A 23,542-nucleotide genomic window follows, 5' to 3' on the forward strand; every position below is an offset into this window, starting at 1 on the left:
CATGTTCATGAAATCACTGTAAGATGATTTGTGCTTTATGACATGGTGCATTATCTTGCTGAAAGTAGCCATCAGAAGATGGGTACACTGTGGTCATAAAGGGATGGACATGGTCAGCAACAACACTCAGGTAGGCTGTGACGTTTACACGATGCTCAATTGGTACTAATGATCCCAAAGTGTGGCAAGAAAACATCCCCCACACCATTACACCACCACCAGCAGCCTGAACTGCTGATACAAGGCAGGATGGATCCATGCATTCATGGTGTTGATGCCAAATTCTGACACTACTTCCGAATGCCGCAGAAGAAATCAAGACTCATCAGACCAGGCAATGCTTTTCCAATCTTATATTGTCCCATTTTGGTGAGCCTGTGTGAATTGTAGCCTCAGTTTTCTGTTCTTAGCTGACAGGAGAGGCACCCGGTGTGGTTTTCTGCTGCCGTAGTCCATCTGCCTCAAGGTTTGACGTGTTCAAAGTCACTTTAATCACCTTTCCTCCTCATTCTGATTTATACTGTCTTGATCATGTCTACATGCCTAAATGCATCGAGTTGCTGCCATGTGATTGGCTGATTAGAAATTTGCGTTAACAAGCAGTTGGATAGATGTACCTAATAAAGTGGCCGGTGAGTGTATATACATTTAACCGGTAAATAACTTCTTTAATATGAGGAAAGAATTTACAAATCAACGTTTGTTTTTTCCTACAAATTATAAATCAGCTCAGATCTTTTTGGTTACTAAAAATAATTTCCTCCTCTGTAAAATTGAAAGTGATAGTTTAAAAAATGTTTTCACTTCAATGTAAACCAGATTTTAACCATCGGTTACGTCACAAACACACTCTGCGGGTCAGTTTGACCCCCACAGGATGTGCAGTTATAATTATTTCTCAAGAGTTTTGTCAGAACATGAAGCGTCACGCTGATCCTCTCATGTCGAGTGTGTTTTTAAGTGTGTTTTCTACATGTGCAGTGTCGTCCTGCTGGAGGAGCCGATCATTGACCTGAATACCAGCAGAAACAGGAAGCAGAGCCATGACACAAACAGGAAGTTACCAGAAGAGACGAACAGGAACAGGAAATGGGAGTGGATGAAGCTGAAGGGCATTAGTGCAGTGATGAGGGACAAAAGCTTTCACAGGTGCAGGCTGGAGGAAGACCAACCCGCACAACAGCTCTCGCTACAGCTTTCAAGGTGATTTTTCAGAGTTGTAGATACAAATATGATTACATTTGACAAGATTTATTTACTCTAGTGAACTTTTTCTTCTTTAAAATGCTCAAATCAAACCTTTTTTGATAGAGTTTTTTGTAATTATCCACGAGCTACTCGCAGTGTTTGATATATATGATAATTATATCTACACTCATTTCTTCTCAGTGTATTACTCTCATGCAATGCTCTACTATTTCTCTCTCATTTGGAGATAAAATAAAATCAGATATTTAAAGAAAATACAAATTTTCCTTACATTTTATCCATAATTATCTGTTATTTGCTGTGTTTTTGTACTCTTTGTGAAGTTTATTTACAATTTCTATATACAAATGTTCCAATTTGAAAAATGCTAGAATTAAACCCCCGCCCATTACAATGGAGAATTCTTTTGGAGTTACCGGGAAACCAAACTTGCATAAAAACTCTTTATAATTTAAAAGAAAACCTTCCGAATTAAATATATGAGATAGTCAAAATATGTTTTTCAAACCAACCATTAAAAAAATAAATATTTATTTTAATACAGAATGTCCTTATTGTTCCAGATAAAATACTGATGAGGAGAAATGTTGTGTTTGTAAATCAGGGACCATACAAGTAAAGCTTGCTTATGAATATTTGATATTTTATAAGGGATTCTATCAATCTTATAGTTATTAATCAGTAGAAAAGGGAGACCACCCAGTTGCAATTCAAAGTTGTTATAATGCTTTTTAAAGGCTATGGTGGAGTATCCAGTGTTTAGTCATGCCATTGTACCCCTTGGAAACTTCAGTAGGAAAGATATGTTTTTTATCACAAGCACTCATACACAATGCTTTTGGATTGAACTTTCCTTGGATATTCATCGCAAGATAGTAACAGTATTCTTGTTATCTTTTAAGGATGTCCTGTTGGGTTTTTTTCAATACACCTGATGAGAAAAGTAAGGAATATTTTATAATTAATCTCCTTCTAATCCTTGCTAAATTTCATATACACCGCTGTAAATTCTCTCAGCGTATTCCTTGTTTTATTGTCTTTGAAAAGGAAATTCAACTACTTTAGAACTATTGCTTCCTCTAAAAATCGTAAAGCCATTAGAACTGTTAACTTATTTTCCTTTTTTAATTTTCTTAGCACAAGTTAATATTATTTGTTTTTTGTTGTTGTTGTTTTCTTTTCTCCTTTATGTGCTTATTTAATGCTTTTCTCCTTTGTAAAACTCATGTACACTTTTTGTAACAATCTTGTATGATGTTGTTATACCCTGACATTAATAAAAAAATAAATAAAAAATAATAATAAATTTAAAAAATAAAGTGTAACCCCCGCTGGTCCTACATCACCTAACCTGCTCCGAGTTGGGATCCAACCTGCGACCTTCCGCATTGGAGTTGGTTGCTCTACCAAGGAGGCTAAAGACTATGGCCTCTAGTGTCTGTCTGTCTTAGAGGTCAGAGGAGTGAGGTTTACCTGCACAGCACTTCACTAGCTGGCCTCCATTCAAGTAATTCATTCATTCATTCAATCATTTTCCTTCGATTTAATCCCTTATTTATCAGGGGTCACCACAGCGGAATGAACCACCAAGTATTCCAACCTATATTTTACCCAGCGGATATCCTTCCAGTTGCAACCCAGTACTAGGAAACACCCGTACACACTAATACACTCCGGCCAATTTAGCTTCTTCAATTCATCTATACTACATGTCTTTGGACTGTGGGGTAACCTGGAGGAAACCCACGCCAACAAGTCCGTTTTTGAAGCTGTAAATAAAGCAAATATTGCTTTATTTTAATTTTTTTACTTGAATTTTATATCTTATTAATTGTAACTTACAATTAAATTTATTAGCAATTTATATTTATGCATTTATTTTCAATTTTATACCATTATAAAAGCAATTATCAGTAATCAATAATAAATTATTCATAGTATTTGCATTTATTTTTAAGGTAAGTAGTTTTAAACAACTTATAAGGGCTGGATTTAATCAAATTAACATTCCTCAATATAATTTATTTAAATTCAGCCCAAATAAATTGCTTGCAACCACTTACCTTAATAAAAAAAGAGAGTAAATCCAATTCATCTTTTTTTTTTTTTTTTTTTTTTTCTCCAGTGTCTTACTATCTCCAAGCAGTCCTGGACTCACCTTGAGCGGATCTGCACAGAGACCACAGTATGAAGGTAAACCTCAGTATCAAGTGCATGACAGAAACCACAGAAGCAGATTCAGGGCTCCAGATCCTCTTCACGAATCCTCCTAAAATGTGTGTGAATCAGCAAATCCTCTCATCTGCTTCTCTGGTGTGTTCAGATGCTCTCCTCAGACGTGTTATCAGTGCAGTAAAACGTTGTGAAGTGTGTGAATGTTCAACGGTTTCCTCACTTTTTTTCAGGAGCGCGACGGAAATATGGACGACTTCCTGCCACTGTGTGGAGAAGAATAGGAGTGAATATGTGTGTGTGCGAGTCTGAAAGGTCAGCTTTATCGCAGGAGTTTGAGCTACCTTTGAGACTGTTTATTGTGCGGCGCGAATTGTGTCGAAGGAAATTTGACAGGACAATCGAACAATGCCGCACAAAAAAGCCTTCACTTCCTTGTGTGCAAACTAGACATAATATCTGATTTTTATTATGCGTGCTAAAATGTGTTTCTTTTCTTAGCAGTTTGTGTTGAAGATTGACACTCACACTATTGTTTAAAATGGTATTTTTATTTTTTCACACTTTAGGTTTTAAATGTATGTAAAACTAATCATATTGTACAAACATTCATAGATTTTATTTTATTTTACCAAAAGCAAACAAAGAAAAAAAGCTGAATATCAGAGAGATTTAAAATGATGATGATAATAACATTAATAATAACAATAATAATAACAATAATAATAATAATAATAATAATAACAATAATAAACTTAAAGGCTACGCAAGTTTCACACCCAGTGGTTGAACTAGGGATTGCATTCCTGGATCAAAACACACGCAAGTGCGGGTTGCCAGATTGATGACATCAACAGGAGCGAACCTGACTATCGAGCCCCATCTTATAATAAACTAAAAAATATTAAAAGGAGTTTTGTCCTAACCAAGACATCTGATTGATATATTAGAAACAGCCTCTATTTCTCACTAGTGAACAACAGAAAACTGACAATGATCACCTCGTGTGAGCCCGATGGAGCGAGTGTTTACAAGTGTGGAGTCTCGCGTAGGAGCTCTAGACGGAGACAGTTGTTTTGTGCTTACCCTATGATTAAAGTTGTTTCACGTCCGCCGATTCCGACCCTTAAAATGAGCAAGTTTGAGCCGCTTTTACATTAAGGCATACCTGCCAACACTCCCGGGAGTGAAAAACCCATCTCCTGTATTGGGTTATCTCCTGGAAAACTCCTGGAATTCATCAACTCTCATTCATTCATTGTTTTGAGAAGCTGAAGCTGATGAGGTCATTTATGTGTAATGGATAAAAAATAAGTGGGGCAATATTATCATTTGTAGCCATGGCTCCAACCATTCTGCTGGAGTTTTTTATTTTTATTTTATTTCATAAATTCAAAGGTCAAATTCCTGGGGCAAAATCAGCTGATGATGGGAGGTGGATTATTTTATCACTTTAACAGGATAACTCGAACTTTAATATTTGTAATATTTATGGTTGTAATTCTAGATCTGATAATAAATCTTTGTTTTCGTAAATAACTTTGGAACTAAAAGAAACAATTGGTAACTAGACACTTTTATGCTTCTAGCTGGTGATTTTATTGAGTGTGATGATGGCACTTTGGATAGATTTCCTCCCAGGAGAAATGATTGTCTTCTTTTAAATAATAATATTTCAGCTTTATGTTCAGGATTTTGCACATACTTGGCACTTTTTTCACCCTTATTTACAGTATGTGACTTCACCTGGTCTAATAGAAATAGATCCTACCAGTCAAGAATTGATGTTTTTTTTTTTTGCTCTCCTCCTCAGTCCTTCAATTTGTAAATGATATTTCCCACTCATTTGCTCCCCTTTCAGGTCATAAACAAATTATATTAAAAATGTCTGGCAATACCAATGAACTCCTAAATTTGCGTGGTTATTGAAAATACAATAATTCCCTTTTGAAAGATAATTCTTTTAATGATAGTATTAAAGATTTAATTCCAGGTATTTTCCAAAAATCTGTTAATATTTATAAAACAAAATGTTTTTTTTTTTCTAGTAAAGCTAGACAGATTGCTATTCGAAGAATTAAAGAACTGAAGGCGTCAAAAATATAAAATATGTAAACTCTTGATAGAAATAAATTATTTATTGCTCAAAATACTAACTCCAGAAGAAGTTTTGCATTTAAGGAATTTAAATATTAAAATTAATCAGGCTTATTTGGACTTGGCTAAAGGGGTGTTCGTTAGATCAAGAGCAAAATGGCTTGAGGAGGGAGAGACTACAATTTTATTTATTTTTTTGCTTTAGAGAAGAAGAACTGCAGGAGAAAGTCATTAACAGCGCTCATCATAAATGATGTCAGGTGTACAGATCCAAAAGTAATTTCTACTTTTGACTCTATTTTCTATAGTAACCTTTCTGAATTATATATAGATAGTTGTCAAAATCTTTTTAAAAACAATTGAAAATCATATTTCCTCTATTGATATTGATTCTAAAGATATTTGCGATGCCACGTTGACAATGGGGGAAATTAAATCTGCATTATTTTTTTCCATTAAAAGTCCTAGCTAGTCGACGTTTCCGAATTAGCTGACATTTCTTTCTTTTTCATCATCTTCCTTTTATCATTCTTCCTTTTCTAATCAGCTGACATGTTTTTAAATCGGTTGGGGTAAGTAAATATTACTTGTAATGACCACCTCCCTCCCTATCTTTAATTCACCTTAAAGAGGGCAACAGCCTTCATTTTGGGCTTAGTATTTTTCCATCCGGATCCTCATAGTCAGCGTTGGCCGGTGTGTAACAGGGGCTTTGTCCGAAACCGCATACTTCTATACTGTATAGTACGCTAAAATCAGTACGCGAGCTGAGTAGTATGTCTGAATTCATAGAATTGGAAAATCAGTATACGAGAAGTACCCGGATGACTTACTACCGGTAGATTCTGAGAGTGCAAAACCGCCTTCTACTCAGAAGGTACTGCATTTGAATTCAATCGTACTACTCGGCCGCTAGAAAAATGTGTGAGAAGTTTGAATGGAATTCGGACGTACTACATCTGCCATTTGTCATGGTCACGTGACCTATCAGTTGCGTCGCTTCACTCCCATTCATGAATTCTCTCAAAAGAAATCATGGGATAGCGCAGCATGAATGGGATGCGCACTTCAGAATCTTGCCGGAAGTAGTAATTCATCCGGGTAGTTCTCCCATACTGATTTTAGAATTCTATAAATTTGGACATACAAGCATACTTATTTTAGCATACTTTATAGTATGGAAGTATGCGGTTTGGACGCAGCCCGCGTCCCATGCACACTGAGCTATCCCATGATGCCCCGTAAGAGAATTCATGAATGGGAGTGAAACGACGCATCTGACACAGGTAGGTCACGTGACCATGACAAAAAAGATGATGTAGTATGTCCGAATTAAAGTCATACTTTTCAAATTCATATTGTATAGAACGCACTTTTTTTTAATGGCCGAGTTGTAAGTTTAAATTCAAATGCAGTACCTACTGAGTAGTAGGCGGTTTCGGACGCAGCCCGATTTAATGTTTTCTCTCAGTTGTGTTTGTTTTCAAGGTGTTGCTGTTTGTACTTCACCAAGGTGAGTTCAATACCGACGGTACAAGTGGAGCTACGTCAATCTCACGAAGTCCGCTTTGTGAAGCTTCACTCGGGCCCGTTTGTGCTGTAGTTCCTCGCGGTTTATGTACGTAAACGCAATATCGCGAGGAATAATACATGTTTGTTGCTCAAAATGTGCTGCCGAGCAACATTCCATTGAACACTGGCACAGACTGGCACCCGGTTAGCTCGTGCACTCTCTGGGGCGAGACAGATCAACAAAAGCTCTTTTCCTGAAGGATGTTGCATCAAAACCAAATGCAATAGCATATTGGGAGCAATATATACCGCTATTAATAAACACGGTTAAAGAGATTTTTGTTTAAACTTCATATATTCTGCCTTTATTTATCTTAATTTTAAGAAGATATAGATGTATGATGTAGCTTTTTCAAGCAAAGGCCAGAAAGTGCTGTTCATTTATTTGGTATTGCCCTCACAGTTTTTTTTTATTTTTAATAAATTCGCAACACTTTCAAAAAATCTTCTTTCACATTGTCATTATGGGCTATTGTGTCTAGAATTTAGAGCATTTTTTAAATTTATTTATTCCTTTTTGGAATAAGGGTGTAACAAAAAAAATAATAAAAATGCGCGAAAAGTGAAGCACAATTAACACTTTTTGGATGCACTGTATTCTCTCTCTTACATCATACAATATTATTTGCTTTTTTTTTGCGATTCCTCTATAATATTACTCCTCTCACAGATCGAATAAGCCCACTTACATTTTTTTTTTATTGAAGTGTATCCATAATTTACTATTTTTATACTCTGTGAAGTTTACTATACAAATTTCTATGTAAAAACATTTTAAAATGTGAATTAAAAAAAAAAAAAGTAATTCTTTAAGTATTATTTTTCCTTGATATTAGGGTTGCACATATTACTTTATTCACATGACAATATTTTTGGTGAACGCATGTAAACCAAAAAAGTCACCCAGAATTAAAAGACTTTTGACTCAATGGCGTTCCATATTTTTTGTCCCAATTTGCCTTCCATACATTTCAACCAAGCAGCGTCAGAGAAAAGAAAACTCACAACACAACACACAAGCCCTAAACAGAGAATTGCGCAGAAGCGGTAAAAGACAACGATTTGATTTACATTTACAACAGTGCATGACGACGCAAGAGCTCGTTTGGTGAGGGAGTTTTACAAAAATACCTTCATTATAATATTTATAATGCGTCATCAGTGATTCGCTAGTGGCCTCTCAACGTATGTGTGCTAGCCAATGAGGAAGGACAATGACACGTTGCGTAGTTAATATTCATTTACTCAGCCATGGGGGTTTTCCTCTCATACACGCTTTCAGTTTCAGATTTGGATATAATCTGCAGGTTTCACGCGGAGTGCTGTCGTCTGTTTACCAGTTTTAAACTATAAAACTTTAAATAGATGCCGACGACGATAGTGAAAACTGAATCCTGATATTATAAAGCAGCGTTGCAGTTGTATCTACTAACAAGGTAGGTGATAACCAGCGGTAATGCAGGTCTTTTCACAGTCGTTGTTGTGCTTGACATATACTGTGTTAAATAATCCTGTTCAATACATACTTTGACTGTTGTCTTACAAAGCAAATGGTTTAGGTATAAAGCGAACTGTTTGGTAAGCAAAACACACTGAATATAAGTGAAACAAATATATATTTAATAGAGAGAGCGAAAGTGAAACTGGTTTACCTGCTCGAAAGCACTGACAAAAAGTACCTTACAATAGTTTTACTTTCTGCATAGTAACAACATGATTATGGCATGTCGTAATACCATTCACACAAAGTTTTGTAAAGTTGGTCAGGGTTTTTGTTCTCAATGTAAGTGCATTTGATAAGTAATCCCAGATGAAACAACACTACTGTAATTAATAGTAACTACAATAGTGTTTTAAAATAATCTGTTGTGGTGTTTCTGCATTTGCTATGACAGCACAACAACTATAGTAATGTAAACAAATCACCAAATATCACACTTTTCTACAACTATAGGGTATATTCTACCAAAATACTCCACATTTTACTGTATAAAAATGTGTTCTGCAGTATTTCTTACAGTTTATCGGTTCACTATGGTTAATACTACAATTTTATTCATTAACAAGTGTGTTTAAATAATGTAATAATGTGAAATTATGTGCAAACAAGGTGTAAATAATATAATGTATGGTTCAAACTTACACATTATAGTTAATTTTTTATATCATTTACTGCATATGATTAGGAAAAATGGAGTTTACTATCTATATATACTGTGTTTTGACTTGGTAACATGCTGGTTGACGACGCATGGGTTAAAAAGAGAGAAAATATTTTACAAGCTGTGAATAAATGAATTGAAGCTGTCAACACAGTTAAAGTAGAGCTCATTGGGAAAACCTAAATGTTTCAGATATTTATTTAATTTATTTGCAGTTGAAAATATACATAGTATAATGCATTTTACTATAGTATGCTTTAAAAAGCACTATAGTATTTAAAAATGACTATTTATGTTTTTCATTTGAGGTTTCATATACTTATTTTACTTATTTGTATAAGAAATATAAACAGTATAATTTATTTTACAATAGTATGATTTAAAAAATCACCACAGTATTTATAAATTACTTTAGTACTTTTCCATCTGGGATTATTTAACTTATTTGCATTTAGAAATATATGTGGTATAACGCATTTTACTATAGTATGCTTCAAAAACACTACAGTATTTATAAATTACTATGGTATTTTTTCATTAAGGATAGCCTAAATATTTCATATATTTATTTCTCTTATTTGCATTCAGAAATACATACAATATAATGCATTTTACAGTTGTATTCTTAAAAAAGACACTACAGTATTTTTAAATAACTATGATATATTTTTTTTCATTTGGAATAGCCTAAATGTTTCTGATATTTATATAACTAATTTGCATTTAGAAATATACACAGTATTATGCATTTTACTATAGTATGCTTTAAAAAAACCTATAGTATTTATAAATTACTATGGTAGTTTTTTAATTTTATTTGGGATAGCCTAAATCAGTGGTTCTCAAACTGTGGTACGTGTACCACTGGTGGTACGCAGACTTCCTTCTAGTGGTACGCGGAGAAATGAAATATGTCATGTACATGCTACACACATTTCAAAATGTATCAAAAATGATGTATATAATATGTAATATATGACATATAGCCTATATTTCTGAGGTAGTCTGCCACGTTTATTAACTGTGGAGAGTTGTAGCGGCCAACTACGCTACTGTATTTCAATGCTGCTCATTTTAATGGTGGTACTTGAAGAGACAATTTTTTTCTGAGGTGGTACTTGATGAAAAAAGTTTGAGAACCACTGGCCTAAATGCTTCTAATATTTATTTAACTTATTTGCATTTAGAAATATACACAGTATAATGCATTTTGCTAAAGTATGCTTCAAAAAACACTACATTATTCAGGACTCAACAATAAGGACTGCCCGGTGGCCCGGGGCCAGCGTGCAAGGCGCTTCGGACTTTAGACAGAATTGTTACTGGCCCGATTCGTAGTGCCTTTTCACAAAAGTTCAATTTGTCTGCGACTATTTGTCAATTGCATATGAATACAGTCTTAGAATCGAGAAACAGTTTGTGCTTTTAAGCCTTTAAATGCTACCTTCTCAGTGATGTTGTAAACACCATATTGCTTTTCGGTTCCTTCTATCTGATTGTAGCATGTCGTTTTTTTGTAACCTGGTAAAAAACCAGTACAGCGAAATTAATTTATGAGGCTAAAAGAATGTCTTGGAAGCAAACATTTACTTGGTACAATGCAACGATTTGCTCTTTACAAATTTATTAAAATTTTAAAAATATTTGAAAATTCTAGATTCAAACACATTTTTGACACAATATTAAAAACATGTGGCTGAGAAGTAGCTATTAACTTAGCTTTTTTTTTTTTTGGTGGGGCCAGTGAAAATATTGGCAGGGCAAGTAAAAATCTGAACCTCTGGTCCAATCGGGCCAGTAGAAAATCTTCAGCGTTGAACCCTGGTATTTATAAATGATATTGTTATTTTATTCATCGGGGATAGCCTAAATGTTTCAGATATTTATTTTACTTATTTGCATTAGAAATATATACAGTAAAGTCTATTTTACTATAGTATGCTTCAAAAACACTACAGTATTTATAAATTACTATGGTATTTTTTCATCTAGGATAGACTAAATATTTCATATATTTATTTCACTTATTTGCATTTAGAAATGAATACAATATAATGCATTTTACAGTTGTATTCTTCAAAAAAAAAACACTACAGTATTTTTAAATAACTATAGTATTTTTTCATTTGGGATAGAATTGATGTTTCCAATAATTAGGTTAATTAGGTTAACTAGACATGTTAGGGTTATTAGGCAAGTTATTGTATAACGATGGTTTGTTCTGTAGACAGTCGAAAAAAATATAGCTTAAAAAGCTAAATTTTGTCCTTAAAATGATGTTAAAAAAATTAATAACCGCTTTTAATCTATTCGTAATAAAACAAATTAGACTTTCTCCAGAAGAAAAAAATATTATCAGACATACTGTTAAAATGTCCTTGCTCTGTTAAATATCATTTAGAAATATTTAAAAAAGAAAAAAAATAATCAAAGGGGGCTAATAATTCTGACTTCAACTGTATATACAGTATATTGCATTTTAATATAGTATGGTTCACTAAAAAAAAACACTATAGTATTTATAAATTATTACTTTTTTATATTCATCTAAGATAGCCTAAATGTTTCACTTATTTCACAAAATATTTCACTTATTTGCATTTAGAAATACATACAGTATCTTGCATTCCCAATTGTTAGATCATTTGTAAATGACTATATTATTTTTTCATCTTGGAATAGCCAGCATGTTTCTGATATTTAATTTCATGTCTTATTTCCCCTCTGCAGTGCTGGAGATGAAGGATAAGATGGCCGTTCCTCTGTTCGTCCTGTTGGCATTGTGTGTGGACGTGTGCGCCGTGTTGTCCATTGGTGCCATCCAGCTGTCTCCGTCCTTCATCAATAACTCCTTCATCCTGCTGTGGTTGGGTGGACTGATCCGAACATGTCTTCTGCTCTTCATCTCCTTCTCCTACTCTGGCAGTCCGGCGTGGATGAGAGGATTGGAGGGTGTTCAAACGGCTGTAATCCACGGTCTTCTCTATCCAGTCTATATCTCCTTCCTCTGGGCGTATGGCTGGTCTACTGTGGAGCTGGTGTGGGGTTGGCACTCTTGGCAAGGCGTAAGATGTGCTTTAACACGTATTTTATGTCTAAAGTGAAGATACAGTGTGTGTTATATTATATTATATTATATTATATTATATTATATTATATTATATTATATTATATTATATTATATTATATTATATTATATTATGTTATATTATATTATATTATATTATATTATATTATAATATGGTATATTATATTATATTATGTTATATTATATTATATTATGTTTTATTATATTATATTATATTTTGTTTCATTATATTATATTATATTATATTATATTATGTTTTATTATATTATATTATATTATATTATATTATATTATATTATATTATATTATATTATATTTTATTATATTTTATTATATTATATTATATTATATTTTATTATATTATATTATATTATATTATATTATATTATATTATATTATATTATATTATGTTATATTATATTATATAATATTATATTATATTATATTATATTATATTATATTATATTATATTATGTTATGTTATGTTATAATATATTATGTTATGTTATGTTATATTATATTATATTATATTATATTATGTTTTATTATATTATATTATATTATATTATATTATATTATATTATATTATGTTATGTTATGTTATAATATATTATATTATGTTATGTTATGTTATATTATATTATATTATATTATATTATATTATATTATGTTTTATTATATTATATTATATTATATTATATTATATTATATTATATTATATTATGTTTTATTATATTATATTATATTATATTTTATTATATTATATTATATTTTATTATATTATATTATATTATATTATATTATATTATATTATATTATATTATATTATATTATATTATATTATATTATATTATACTATGTTATATTATATTATATTATATTATATTATATTATATTATATTATATTATGTTATGTTATATTATATTATATTATATTATATTATATTATATTATATTATGTTTTATTATATTATATTATATAATATTATATTATATTATATTATATTATGTTTTATTATATTATATTATATTATATTATATTATATTATATTATATTTTATTATATTTTATTATATTATATTTTATTATATTATATTATATTATATTATATTATATTATATTATATTATATTATGTTATGTTATATTATATTATATTATATTATATTATATTATGTTATGTTATATTATATTATATTATATTATATTATATTATGTTTTATTATATTATATTATATTATATTATATTATATTATATTATATTATATTATATTATATTATATTTTATTATATTATATTATATTATATTATATTATATTATATGTTATGCAGGAGTGTAACGAATCACAGATCAACCATGTACATAACATATAATATACAGAGCACAACCCACGGTTCGGAACACACGTGACCTGCAGATTAGTAATTTTTTTTTTACCTTACTAAATTTGTAATGATTGCAGACAGATCGCCTCTCGTGTTATTCAAATCACATGTATGAAAGCATTTAGACTTTCCTGTAAAATATAATGATGACAGAAGAAGTTGTGGTAGGTTATTGCGGATGTGCTGGGTTTCTTAGGTTGTTAAAGGTGTTTTCTGTCGCTACTTGTTTAGCCTGCCTTAATGCATTTAGTGTAAGTTGTACAATTAATCATTAAAGATCGGGATCTCAACACCCACGCAACATAAATTCTAAATGATGGTGATTTGCATATGTTTATTAATTCTTTTGAATGGCTGCATTCAAATCTGTGTTTGCAAAAATGCAAAAATCAAGAATGAGATTTAGTCTTTAGTTTGCAAACAGTGAAATAACACAGGAGTACTGGGATATCAGTTTATAGATTAGATAAAACCACTGATGTTTATGGTAAAGATTAAAATCACCATCATATGCGTTGAACTTGGCACCCAAACATGAAAGTTGTAGGCAGCAATTACATTATTTAACCAATAGGTGGTGACAACCAGTCATCAAAAATATGCCACTGAATAATTCTTCAAAAATGATCATCTAGCAATGAAACATGAGTGAATGACTGAATCATTTACTGAAAATGAGACTAAAAATAAATATGGGTTGCACAAATCATAATGTTAGATTTCTGCATAAAGCATTATCAGCAACATCAGTAGTAACACTGAATTTTTCACAGTACTGAATTGCTGCACAATTAATCGAAAAAAGATTGTGATCTCGATTCCAATCCTAGACGATCCTTATCCAGCATTTCTACGATTCTGCTAATCATATTTTCAAGTTCAGGAGAGAAGCAAAGGCGGATGCACAAGTCTTCTCATTGTTTCAAACGCGTTGCTCAGCGACATGGACACCTCCAAATGATGTTAAAAGAGTCACATACTGTATTCATAAGCTATAATTCACCTAATAATGTCATTTTTGTCTTTATGCAATGCTGTATTCGTGGCCGCGCGTGCGTCTACTTTAGTGAACAGAACCTGCATATGCTGTGAGTAACAGGTAATAAAGTTGTAAATAATATTCTGTTTGTGGCACAGTGTGATCGTTTGAGAGCATGAACCAAAGTATGAACTGCACTTAGCAGTGAAAATAGAACCGAAAGCATGCACATCATTTAAATAATCATATCGCATTTTAGAGTTATGATTATGACAAGCATTTGATATGTTTTTTCTTTCATAGCGAACACACAGTTGTGCATGAAAATTCATGTTTACAGTGTCAGTATAAATACTTGATTTTACCAGTGAATTAAATGGTCTAATAATGTTGTCAATGACAGATTGCAAGCATATATCTCAAACATAATTCAACATCAGAATTATTATAATTAGAATATAATTATTTATAGAAACCAGTAGACCTACACATAATATTAATATTGTTGTTTTACCATATGTTTGAGAAAAAAACAATAATAATTGCTCATATTAAGCTTTATTCTACAGAATCAAGAGAAATTTGTGATCTTTATTTTAAGCAAAAAAATTGCGATTCTCATTTTAGCCAGGATCGTGCAGCTCTATACTGAGTATTTTAAAATTTATTTATATTTTTAATAAAATTGCAGGTTCTAAGCAGCCGATTCAATTGTTATGACTTGATTGAATGGGCATTATCAGTGTTTATCAGCTGATAGATATGGGCCAGTAGGGGCCTTCTGCGCCTACTAATAGGTTTAGAAGGCTGTTATCATCCATCCACATTGTTAATCAGCTATAGATTAACGAAAATTATTTATATCATTTATAAAATTTACCAATAATTGTATTTTATTAACGTCTACCCCTACTCCAACCCTAATACCAAATGTCACAGTCAGGGCTTGATTTGTGCCAGAACACGCCAGATCCGGATCTGCCACCTCATTTTACAGATCCCCCTCCTCAACCGCCTGTCCGTCCAACTCACCTCTACATCCTCGGGTAACATGTCAGATCCGTTACCCCGATCTGTTCTGGGACTTCGCAATCACAAATGAAGCACTGATCATCACAGTAATGTAAAAACAGATCTGGAGTCTTCTCTATGACTATACCTGATTAACCCTGCGGATGGATGATAACAGCCTTCTGAGCCTACCAGTAGGTGCAGAAGGCCTCTACTGGCCCATATGTATCAGCTGATATCCACTGATAACACCCATTTAATTGAGTGATAGCATTTGAAGCGGGTGTTCTAAGTTTTGTTTGTTAAAAACCAAAAGTTGCTTGCAGTATAAATGGAAAGCAAATAGCATTTTTCTCCTCCCCCTTTTTGGCTGATCCAAAAAAAATGGTACGATCCGTGACTAAAAAACCATGTGATCCGAACCGTGAGATTTTTGATCCATTACACCACTAATGTTATGTGTTATATTTTGTGTGTGTTTTAGACATGCAGTTGAAGTCAAAATTATTAACCCTCCTCCTGTGATTTTTTTTTTCTTTCACAATTATTTTTAAGTGTGTTTAACAGATTTTTTCACAGAATTTCCTACAATATTTTTTCTTCTGGAGAAAGTCTTATTAGATTTTTTTGGCTAGAATCAAAGCAGTTTTTAATGTTTTAAATTAAGGTCAAAATTTTAAGCCCCCTTAAGCAATATTTTTTTTCTATTGTCTACAGAACAAACCATCATTGTAGTCAAATATTATTTACTGTCATCATGACAAAGATAAAATAAATCAGTTATTAGAAATTATTAATTAAAGCTATTATTTTTAGAAATGTGTTAAAAAATCTTCTTTCTGTTAAACAGAAATTTGGTAAATAATATACAGGAGGGCTAATAACTTTTACTGTATGTGTATATTTACATGTGACTATATTTCAGCTTGTGCAGGGCTATTTTGTGTTGGGTTTGTCTCTCTTAATCTGGAAACGCCATGTACCTACTATCCTGCTGACTGCAAAAAAAGAGAGAACAGAAAAGAAGGGCAAGGCTTCTCTGCAAAGACTGCTGGGATACATGAAGCCTTTCAGTGGACGTTTTGCAGCCGTCTTCTTCTTTGTGGTCATTTCTTCACTAGGTAAAACTACACTGTGCCATGGGTTAGATATAATTGCACATTTTGCTATTATTTATTATATTAACAAGTCAGTGTGACTCAATGGGTGGCTTAATGGTTAGCACTGTCACCTCACTGCAAGAAGGTCGCTGGTTCGAGCCCGGCTGGGCCAGTTGGCATTTCTGTGTGGAGTGTGGAGTTCTCCCCATGTTGGTGTGGGTTTTCTCCGGGTGCTTCGGTTACACATTCATTCACACACATACAGTACAATTTAGCATAATACAGCCAATTTAGCATAGTCGATTCATCCGTAGTTGACCAGGAGCTACAGAATTGTATGTAACTACTGTATTTATGCGGAATATATATGATTATATATGACAAATATCTACATTTCAAAGCCGATTTTACTTGGCCTACTGACAGGTTTTTGTTTGTTTTAAGAAAAAAAATGTGGGGAAAAGGAAAAGATTAAAGAATTTTTAGATATTTGGACTTGAAACGAGACAAAGCAAAGTTAAAAAATGCATTGTGATTACTCAATTTCTGTACCTGAATATTGTAGGGTGCTTTCACACCTGTTTTGTTCCGAAACAGGGATTACAATTGTTACAATGTTGCACTTTGTACTTGGTGTGGTTTGTTTTCACATGGCAGAGTTTCTAATAAGGGTGCTTTCACACCTAGACTTTTGTTTGGGAACCTGTCTCGTTTGCCTAGTTAGCGGGGTTCATTTGGCATATGTGAATCCAGCAATTGCGCTCGTATCCGCGCCAAGTCAATCGGTCCGAGATCGCCTGAATGAGGTGGTCTTGGCTCGATTGAAACGAACTCTGGAGCGGATCGATTGTAGTGAGAAAGCAAAACAATCCGAGCCCGGATATATCACAGTGTATTATGGATATATAATAGGCATACGGCTGTAGGAAGAGAGAATTATAAGTAGGGCGGGAGGTCATTCCTATCGGTAAATGTGCGTTTCATGTTAAATCGCTCATTCTGTACAACTGTACAACGTCGCTCATTCTTTACAACTAAATAATCTCAAAACTTTTTGTAAGCCAGAGATTGTGAACTTTTTGGTTTTAAAATGGATCCTGAACTAAAGCTTGAAAACCAGATTCTGTCTGTTATTCGCTCTAGCTTCTTTCACTTACAACAACTGGCCAAAATTAAGCACGTTTTATCGCACAAGCACTTTGAAACAGTAATGCATGCTTTTATAACCTCCCGCTTAGACTACTGTAATGCCCTTTATTTTGGGGTGAGTCAGTCTTTAATCTCTCGACTGCAACTGGTTCAGAATGCAGCTGCACGTATTTTACCGGCACACGCAAATACGAGCACATCACCCTGATTTTATCTTCTCTTCACTGGCTGCCCGTGCACTTCAGGATCCATTTTAAGGTACTTTTATTTGTTTTAAGCGTCTAAATGGTAATGCACCCCTTTACCTCTCTGAGCTTCTCTGTCCCTACACACCTTATCGTTCGCTCAGGTCAGCCGACCAGCTCCTCCTGGGTGTGCCCAGGACCAGTCGAAAGCTCAGAGGGGATCGGGCTTTTGCTGTGGCTGCACCAAAATTGTGGAATGAGCTGCCGTTGTACATTAGAAAAGCCTCTTTCATTACTGTTTTTAAATCTCTTCTTAAAACCCACCTGTTCAATTTGGCTTTTAGCACAGCTTGAGATGTTGACATTTGTATTTTAAAGTTTGTTTTACTCTTTGTTGTCAGCACTTTGGTCAACTGTGTTGTTTTAAAGTGCTTTATAAATAAACTGAATTGAATTGAAATTGAAATACGAAAGTGAAAGCATGCTGAACTATTAACGAGAGCTGTTTATGTTTTAAATGTAGGTCCGTGATGATAAAACTTTTCACTTTGTATCTTTTTGAATGTGAGCAAGTTGCAAAATATTTCCGAGAACAAGTGCATGCAAATTCACATGCTTATGTTTCATCCACAGGTGAAATGGCGATTCCTCATTACACTGGGAAAATGACAGACTGGATCATGAATGAAGACGAACCCGAGGCCTTTAACCACGCTATCACTGTCATGACCCTGATGACCATTATGAGGTGAGACTAAAAAGGCAACCTAACCTTGTATGCTAATTTTGCGGCACGGTGGCTCACAGCAAGAAGAACGCTGGTTCGAGTTCCGGTTGGGTCAGTTGGCATTTCTGTGTGGAGTTTGCATGTTCTCCTCATGTTGGTCACAGTCCAAAAGACATGCGCTATAGGTGAATTGTATAAAGCTAAATTGTCCGTAGTGTACGAGTGTGAATGAGTGTGTATGGGTGTTTCCCAGTAATGTGTTGGAGCTGGAAGGGCTGCTGGAAGGAAAACATATGCTGGATAAGTTGGCGGTTCATTCCGCTGTGGCGACGCCAGATTAATAAAGGGACTACACCGAAAAGGGGCGAGGCAGTGGCGCAGTAGGTAGTGCTGTCGCCTCACAGCAAGAAGGTCGCTGGTTCGAACCTCGGCTCAGTTGGTGTTTCTGTGTGGAGTTTGCATGTTCTCCCTGCCTTCGCGTGGGTTTCCTCCGGGTGCTCCGGTTTCCCCCACAGTCCAAAGACATGCAGTACAGGTGAATTGGGTAGGCTAAATTGTCTGTAGTGTATGAGTGTGTGTGTGTGAATGTGTGTGTGGATGTTTCCCAGAGATGGGTTGCGGCTGGAAGGGCATCCACTGCGTAAAAACTTGCTGGATAAGTTGGCGGTTCATTTCGCTGTGGCGACCCCGGATTAATAAAGGGACTAAGCCAACAAGAAAATGAATGAATGAATGAATGGATAATGCGCAAATTATGTGCAGTACTTTTGACTGGAAGTGTAGGTTTTCGGAGGGAAAACTTCTAAAATGTTTGCTTTTCCGCAGCGCTGTGTGTGAGTTTGTGTGTGACCTCATCTACAACATCACCATGAGCCGAATACACACGTCCATCCAAGGACTCGTCTTCCAGGCTGTACTAAAACAGGATATTGCGTTCTTCGATAAAGCTACCACAGGTAAAACTGCAGTGCTGGTTCTTGTGCAGTGAATAGAGGTCGACCGAAATAGTTTTTTTTAGGCTGACATTTCTGTCCAATTTTCATTTTTTTCCTCTTCATCTAATTATGCCCCTTTTTAAAAGATGTCAAATAAGTCCTCTGATTTTGTTGTTTTGGTGACTGTCGCTTTAAATTCAAATGAAATTGTGCTCTTTTCAAAAGGGGGCGGAGTTAAAAATGCTATACATGTGTCAACACAGCAGCAGATTTAAAACTCCACGGATGAATAGCTGCTTCACACTCAGGGCTGTTTATGCTGATGAGGGAGAGATTATAACTAATGGGACTTTAATTAATTATGACCAGCGTTAAATCATACATATTGCTCAGGCTAGTTGTTGTAATTCAGGCACTGTTACTGCTTTTTTTGTTCAGGGGACATCGTGTCTCGCATCACCACCGACACAAACACCATGAGTGAGTCTCTGAGTGAGAAGCTGAGTCTGCTGATGTGGTACTTCATGCGGGTCATTTTCCTCTTCGGCTCCATGTTAATGCTCTCCACCAGACTCTGCTGCTTCACTCTGCTCGGCCTGCCCGTCATCTGGATCATCCCGGAAATTTTTGGACGGTTTTACCAGGTCAGATTGAAATTTCTTCAAACCTTGCATTACTATACAGAGAGAAACAAAAATATATTGTTCACTATTAATCCCTTCCATAATCCCCTCAGGCCACTGATCATCACTTGGCGGCCTGCGGGCCAAATCCAGCCCACTGAGCTGTTCAATCCGGCTCGCGACTGGATTCCAATATTGTGAGGATCAAAAATAAAATTGTGGTCCACACTGTTAAAGCAACTAAAAATAACAACTGAGTCTCTTGTCAGAATAACCACTAATTGACTGTATTTAGGCTACACTCAAAATGAGGACGACTATGCGGCGTTAAGCATTTATCAGGGCTCGAAATTGCGACCATTTTGGTCGCATATGCGCCCGAAATTTTATCTGTGTGACCTTAAAATATATTTGGGAGCATTTCCGCGAGTGCTTAAAATTGTTGTGTGCGACCAGTTTTTACTGCAAAATGTTCAGCAAATGCGCGGATTCGGGAGACATTCACTCAGAATGCATCTCTAAGCTCTTTGTCTGCACTTGGAACGCGAAACGCAGCGCTCAGAAAAGGTTTAAAACAGTTGTCATGTCGACTTGGTGCAGTAAACAAATCCAAGTCCGTAATGCTTGCCCCGCCTTCGCGCTCTTCTTATTGGCCCACCACTGCTCTAGCACTGATTGTGAATGATTGGTTAATATCAGCTGTCAATCACTCAGCGCCTTCTGGCTTGGGATGACAGAGAGCTACTACCGCGAAAAACTGTAAAACGCTGAAGATGAGAAAGAAGATAACGCTGACAGATTTAGTTTTATAAACCATCTAGTTGCAAATAATGACACATCTTACTAGTGATCATGTGCTAAATGTTAATCCTCCATCTACACTTTTCCAAAAGTAGAAGACTTCCATTGGCTTCAAGTCTGCTGTGAAAAGTCTGTGGCATGGAATTTTCAGGTAACTGCGGGCCACATCTAGCACGAGAGCTTCTGTTTAATCCTTCATATAATCGCCAGATGCTGTCCGCCGTGCAAGGGGCAGCTATATGTCAAATTTAACACCACGTACACCATCGCAAACGGGCTTACACTGAGTAAACTAATATCGCTACTCATGAATACACCGGTATGGCTATTAACATGACGTATGCATATAATAAGGTACAGTATGTGTCAAAAGCATCTGTGCAATATCAGACAGCACTTGTGAGAACAGCACAGTTGTATCGTTAACAGATTCATTCAAGCAGTGTGTGCAGGGCCGGTGAGCGCTCCGTGTATCTTTTGGTCACTCAGTTCTGTTATAAAAATGTATTTTCTTGTGATGACGGGATTTCGTTGAGACATATTTTCCTCACGCTTGCATATATGTATTAAATTTTTTTACTTGTTAGTTTGATTAGTGTTGATTTCAAATACAATAAATATGTTTGTATAAAACGTGTAGTTATGGTGCTCATAATTGGTTGGTGCGACTAAATTTTGGTTGATGCGCCTACATTTTTAAAGTTAGGAGCACCGGTGCTACCAAGCAAAAAGGTTAATTTCGAGCCCTGATTTATTGTTTCAAACAGGTTTGAAAAAAAAAACCCGAACACAACTTTTCATCATAACCTTAACATTTGTTTTTTATTTCTACGTTTTAACAACATGCTTGAAACTAGCAGACTCCTCAGGACAAAAAAGGAGGAAAAACAATCTGGCACAACTTAAAATAGCATGGTAAATAAATAACCTGGTACCAGAACAAAACAGGTCACAAATAATGTTCGCACATCAAATAAAACGTCTAGTGGGTTTAAATTTAAATCACAATGCTGAAACGGGCTACACACAGTGCTTAATCAATGGCTAAAGTTACTTTTCCCCTCTGACACCAACTTTTTCACATCAGGCTTGGCCGCTGTCAGACGTATACGCAAACAGTCCTCCAAAGACTGGGTTGACAGTCGGTTCCTCTCGTGTGTTTTTATCGAGTTAATCTTGGAGAATGCAGCCTCACAGGTGTAGGTTAAACCGAACATGGTGAGCACATACATAGGCAGCGTTTTCAATGTCATAGGTCTCAGGACAAGATACCTAAAATGCGCTCAGGCTTTCAACACCACGGAGAGCCACCTTCGCGTCGCCCATAGATATATACACTAGATATCACATAGGGACCATGCGACAATAGCGCCGCATTGGTACAGTGCTCCCAGGACAAATGTCATTCAACCGCACTAGTCAAGACAGTGTTATTACGTGAAGATGCGGGACTTTAGCGCTGTCTACGGGTGTAGTAACGAGCAAACAAAGAAAACAAAGCACAAAGGCAGAACATTTCATAGGTAATATTAAGTTTTTTTCTGTTTTTGTATGTTATGAACTTTTGTGCTGATCAGGTAACGTTATTGATGATAATCGGTCACTTACTGCATTCACCATACGGCAAAGCAGCTCCAACTCGCTCTAAACACTCGGCTTATGCTAGTTTTGTTGAATAAAATCAGCAAACAATGCAAAAGAAATATGAAAACGAGATGCTGCGCTGGCAGAAACTTGTATTATTGTCGGCTAACGTTAGTAAAAGAGTCGTTCGGGGGATTCATTCACAAACGAATCGCTCCCTCTGTCAGTATGAGAAGTGAAAGCAGGAGAGGAGCTGTGTTTCAGGACATGATTAGATCAAATTTAACAGGGAGGGTGAATAGTACATTTCTGTACACACAAACACAAGCTTTTTGTCAGGAATGCCCGTGCGGTCACTGATCCATCAATGTAGAAAAGTGATTGAAAATTATAATTTTCTTAATTAGAAAATAAAAATTACTTACTAACATCCAGGAAAACTCCAGATCAAAGATATAAGTGTATATGTGTATATCTCTGGCTTTGGATGGCCACAGTCCTCCACTGTACCTTGGTCCCGCATTCATTTCAAAGGAGCGCTACCCTGTAGCAAGATGGCGGCGCTATTGACGCATTCCGTACAATAGACAACAATAGGCCAGGCGACATCTAGTGTATATATCTATACAATATACACCTAAATTTCAGCCAGCTGGCTCTGAGTGGCCGCCTCGTCTAATGGCAGCATTTTCACTGCGTTTGTGGAGAACTCTCTATCACTCCTAGTGGTTGACTGTGATATATGTGATGGGAGCCTGAATTAA

The 23,542-nt window shown here is 34.8% G+C and overlaps 2 protein-coding genes across 9 annotated transcripts in view; one reads left to right on the plus strand and one right to left on the minus strand.

Annotated features, from left to right (window-relative positions):
* The window catches only part of notchl (notch receptor, like), a 28,836-nt gene extending 25,256 nt beyond the window's left edge, over positions 1–3,580 (minus strand). For all 4 annotated transcript variants that reach the window (XR_012392546.1, XR_012392545.1, XM_073926750.1 and 1 more), the window contains exon 1: positions 3,368–3,580. Coding sequence is in view for 2 of the 4 variants with exons in the window: in XM_073926750.1 (XP_073782851.1) it covers positions 3,368–3,425 (58 nt within the window). In the remaining 2 variants the exon portion in view is untranslated. The remainder of the gene's footprint in view (positions 1–3,367) is intronic.
* The window catches only part of tap1 (transporter 1, ATP-binding cassette, sub-family B (MDR/TAP)), a 40,426-nt gene continuing 18,001 nt past the window's right edge, over positions 1,118–23,542 (plus strand). The window contains exons 1-9 of one of the 5 annotated variants that reach the window (XM_073926753.1): positions 1,118–1,203; positions 2,112–2,152; positions 3,335–3,522; positions 3,615–3,696; positions 11,943–12,277; positions 16,600–16,795; positions 18,742–18,856; positions 19,661–19,791; positions 20,209–20,414. In XM_073926753.1, coding sequence (XP_073782854.1) covers positions 11,951–12,277; positions 16,600–16,795; positions 18,742–18,856; positions 19,661–19,791; positions 20,209–20,414 — 975 coding nt within the window. In that variant the 5' untranslated portion in view covers positions 1,118–1,203; positions 2,112–2,152; positions 3,335–3,522; positions 3,615–3,696; positions 11,943–11,950. Of the gene's footprint in view, positions 1,204–2,111; positions 2,153–3,334; positions 3,523–3,614; positions 3,697–8,330; positions 8,487–11,942; positions 12,278–16,599; positions 16,796–18,741; positions 18,857–19,660; positions 19,792–20,208; positions 20,415–23,542 lie in introns of those variants that run through there. The other 4 variants (XM_073926754.1, XM_073926751.1, XM_073926755.1 and 1 more) reach the window with 4 other exon arrangements.

This window comes from Danio rerio, chromosome 16 (assembly GCF_049306965.1).
Source record: "Danio rerio strain Tuebingen ecotype United States chromosome 16, GRCz12tu, whole genome shotgun sequence".
In the NCBI taxonomy this organism is placed as follows: Eukaryota; Metazoa; Chordata; class Actinopteri; order Cypriniformes; family Danionidae; genus Danio; species Danio rerio.